The sequence below is a fragment of the Epinephelus moara genome, chromosome 8, assembly GCF_006386435.1.
Source record: "Epinephelus moara isolate mb chromosome 8, YSFRI_EMoa_1.0, whole genome shotgun sequence".
NCBI lineage: Eukaryota > Metazoa > Chordata > Actinopteri > Perciformes > Serranidae > Epinephelus > Epinephelus moara.
This window is the reverse complement of record NC_065513.1, coordinates 44,264,348-44,268,323: the sequence shown is the minus strand read 5'-3', so window position 1 is coordinate 44,268,323 and position 3,976 is coordinate 44,264,348. Positions and strand designations below refer to the sequence as shown.

At 45.8% G+C, this 3,976-nt stretch overlaps 1 protein-coding gene across 3 annotated transcripts in view; it reads right to left on the bottom strand.

Moving 5' to 3' along the window:
* Positions 1-540: 540 nt before the first annotated feature.
* phf19 (PHD finger protein 19) overlaps positions 541-3,976 on the bottom strand; it is a 20,005-nt gene continuing 16,569 nt past the window's right edge. For 2 of the 3 annotated variants that reach the window (XM_050051891.1, XM_050051893.1), the window contains 2 exons: positions 3,557-3,646; positions 541-2,227 (listed from right to left, as the gene is read on the bottom strand). In XM_050051891.1, the coding sequence (XP_049907848.1) occupies positions 1,909-2,227; positions 3,557-3,646 (409 nt within the window). In that variant the 3' untranslated portion in view covers positions 541-1,908. The remainder of the gene's footprint in view (positions 2,228-3,556; positions 3,647-3,976) is intronic. The other variant, XM_050051892.1, reaches the window with a different exon arrangement.

Below are 3,976 nucleotides of genomic sequence, written 5' to 3'. Positions count from 1 at the left end.
CAGGAGAACACAGAGACAGGTGAACACAGAGACAGGAGAACACAGAGACAAGTAGATAAAGACCCTGTAGTTCGTGTCCTTAGCTGTTGATCGTTGTCGTCTCATGCTGTAAGAAAACTTGATCTCTCCGCCTGTCTTTTTTACTGGGACCCTCAGGAGGACAAACCTAGTTGTCCACAGGGACCATCAGGACACACCTCACCTGTGTGAGTGTCTCTTGGTGTGTTGTGGTTCTCACGTGCAGTTTAACACCTTAATGGATTTATCAGATAATCACCTGTCGCACTCTAACTGCTGCAAACACACATTCTGATGCTGCTATCAATCTGAGGACCTCTGTTAACATGGTGCATTCCTGTTCCTCCTCACCTTAACCTGAACCTACATGTTAACCTCAGACAGGCCTACTAAACAATATGGAGTTCAAAAATGTCCTCATTCTGTTGGTTTGAAATATATGACGGTCCTCACAATGTACTAAGTACAGGCACACACACACACACACACACACACACACACACACAAAGAGGAGGTCACAGATCAAACGAGGTTTTTTTTATTCCAAAGAAAGCTGGCAGCTGATTGGTCAGCTGAACAGAAAAAAAGAACAAAGTCACATGATGAAAACAACCGTTGAACAGGCCAATGGGAGTGGAGCACGGTTACCATGGCAGCGAGGAGGAGCTGCACGTTTAAAGTGACAGAGTGAAAGTTTAACGTCTCAGAGACTGTTAGCAATATTAGCATTCCTCATTCAAACCATTGGGCTATGTTAGCTTCAAGCTAACCTTTGATGTCACTAACATTTATTATTTTAGTTTCACAGATCAATCACTGTGATCAGGTGTTTGCATAGATAGTCACCGTGACGATAGTGCAAGAGGACAGCTGACAGGAAACACACTGAATTCTGGGAGGTGGAGGCCAGTTGCAGTTTTTCCTGTCGTTCTTCACGTGATTAAATATCACAAACAGTCAAACAGGAAGTTTGAAACTTCAGAGGTCACTCAGGCTCCTCCCCCTCCTCACCTGTGTGAACTGCTGAAGTCTGATATTAACTCATATTAACGAGTGTGATGTCACCGTCACCACAGAAAGGCCACACCCACTCAGTGATGTCACAAAAGGTGATGAAACAGATCAGAGGTGTGAAGTGCTTCTTCTGTTCAGGTGCTTCAAACATGACACACATGTCCATCTGTCCGTCCAGCAGGGCAGAGCTGTCTGACAGCCGGGGGGATGGGTGGAGCTACAGGAGCCTCTGACTGTCTCACATGTCAGAGAGGAAGAGGAAGAAGACGAAGAAGAGGATGAAGGAAAGAAATGTGTTTGGTTCTAAACAGCAGAGACACAAACATCTGCAGAACATCCAGAACACTACTGACTGTGTGTGAGTGTGTGTGAGTGTGTGTGTCTTAGTGTGTGTGTGTGTGTGTGTGTTTGTGTGCACTCGGTCTTTGGCTGAACTTCAACTTTTTGTTCGTTCTTGTCTAACACTGATTTAACAGGCTCACGGTCTGCTTTGATTCCTCCTTCATCCAAACTAGCCTCAGTGAGGACACACATCTGATAGAGGTTTGTGGGGACATTTGGGGTTGTGGGGACATGTGCCTGACACAGGTTTGTGGGGACATGTGGATTACTGTCTCAGATTGAGTACACTGACTGTGGACCAGGTTTGGGGTCTGACACTAACAGGAAGTTGTGAGTAGACTGACATTAAAAACAGGATGGATTATCTGTGTTTATGTTTTTGAGAAAATAAAAATAACTTAGATTAAAATCTGAACAGGTGATCTATCAGATGACAGGTCAGATATGTGATGTGGACCAATCAGCAGCCAGCTGACTGAGGCAGGCTCAGGAGGAAGAGGAGTCAAAGCATCACATGTGACCTGAGACTCTGTACTAATAAGGTGTTGTCCCCTCCCACTCCAGCAGGTACTGGACCGTCCCCTGAGGAGTGACGCGGCGAGCCAACACCTGGTACCTCTCCCCGTTGGTCAGTCTGCCCGCCACTCCGAAATACGAGGAGATGGAGGAGTGGAGGTGGGATGAGTCAGATAGGAAGTGGGAGGGGTCTGATGTCAGGTGGTTCGTAGCTTCTTGGTCCTCCAGCATCCCAGAGGGCTCCTCGCCTCCAAGCTCCTCCCCCACCTCGCTGCGATTGGCCCACTGGCTGTAGCTGTTGCTAGGTAACTTCCTTTTCCTACTGCCCACCCTCCTCCTGAGGACACACAGGTCAAAGGTCACACAGAGACTTCCTGTTACTGCTGGACATCACTGCCACCATGAAGGATGAAGGTGGAGGATGAAGTTGATGGATGAAGGTGGAGGATGAAGGTGGAGAATGAAGGTAGAGAATAAAGGTGGAGGATGAAGGTTGAGAATGAAGGTGGAGGATGAAGATAGAGGATGAAGGTGGAGGATGAGGGTGGAGGATAAAGGTAGAGGATGAAGATAGAGGATGAAGGTGGAAGATGAAGATTGAGGATGAGGGTGGAGGATGAAGGTTAAGGATGAAGGTAGAGGATGAAGGTGGAGGATGAAGGTAGAGGACGAAGGTAGAGGACGAAGGTGGAGGACGAAGTTGATGGCTAAAGGTGGATGATAAAGGTGGAGGATGAGGGTGGAGGATGAAGGTTAAGGATGAAGGTAGAGGATGAAGGTGGAGGATGAAGGTAGAGGACGAAGGTAGAGGACGAAGGTGGAGGACGAAGTTGATGGCTAAAGGTGGATGATAAAGGTGGAGAATGAGGGTGGAGGATGAAGATAGAGGATGAAGGTGGAGGATGAAGGTTGAGGATGAAGGTAGAGGATGAAGGTGGAAGATAAAGATGGAGAATGAAGGTTGAGAATGAAGGTGGAGGATGAAGGTTGAGGATGAAGGTAGAGGACAAAGGTGGAGGACGAAGTTGATGGCTAAAGGTGGATGATGAAGGTGGAAGATAAAGGTGGAGAATGAGGGTGGAGGATGAAGATAGAGGATGAAGGTAGAGGATGAAGGTTGAGGATGAAGGTGGAGGATGAAGGTTAAGGATGAAGGTAGAGGATGAAGGTTGAGGATGAAGGTAGAAGATGAAGGTGGAGGATGAAGGTTGAGGATAAAGGTGGAGGATGAAGGTGGAGGACGAAGGTTGAGGATAAAGGTGGAGGATGAAGGTTGAGGACAAAGGTGGAGGATGAAGGTTGAGGACAAAGGTGGAAGAAGAAGGTTGAGGATAAAGGTGGAGGATGAAGGTTGAGGACAAAGGTGGAGGATGAAGGTTGAGGACAAAGGTGGAGGATGAAGGTACAGGATGAAGGTGGAGAATGAAGGTGGAGGATGAGGGTGGAGGATGAAGGTAGAGGATGAAGTTGATGGATAAAGGTGTAGGATTAAAGTGGAGGATGAATACTGAAGATAAAGGTGGAGAATTAAAGTGGAGGATGAATACTGAGGATAAAGGTGGAGGATGAAGCTTGAGGATAATGTTGATGGATAAAGGCGGAGGATGAAGGTTGAGGATGAAGATGGAGGTTAAAGATGGAGAACAGTGTAGTGATGTGCAGTTACCTGAAGTGGTAGGAGGCGCTGGTTGTAGCAGATCCAGAGGTGGAAGCATCAGTAGAGTCCTGATCAATACTGACAGTTCTACTGGAGCTGCTGACGGAGGACAGCACTGTCACATGTACAGTACATATATATATATCCTACTGTAGTGTGTGTATGTATCCTACTGTAGTGTGTATATACATCCTACTGTAGTGTATATACATCCTCCTGTAGTGTGTATACATCCTACTGTAGTGTGTATGTATCCTACTGTAGTGTGTATATACATCCTACTTTAGGTTGTATATCTACAGCTGTACCTGTATTTGTGTAGTGTGAAGTGTTTATACACTCTTAAATTATGTTATGACAACATGAACACACACCATATATATATATATATATATATATATATATATATATATATATATTATATATATA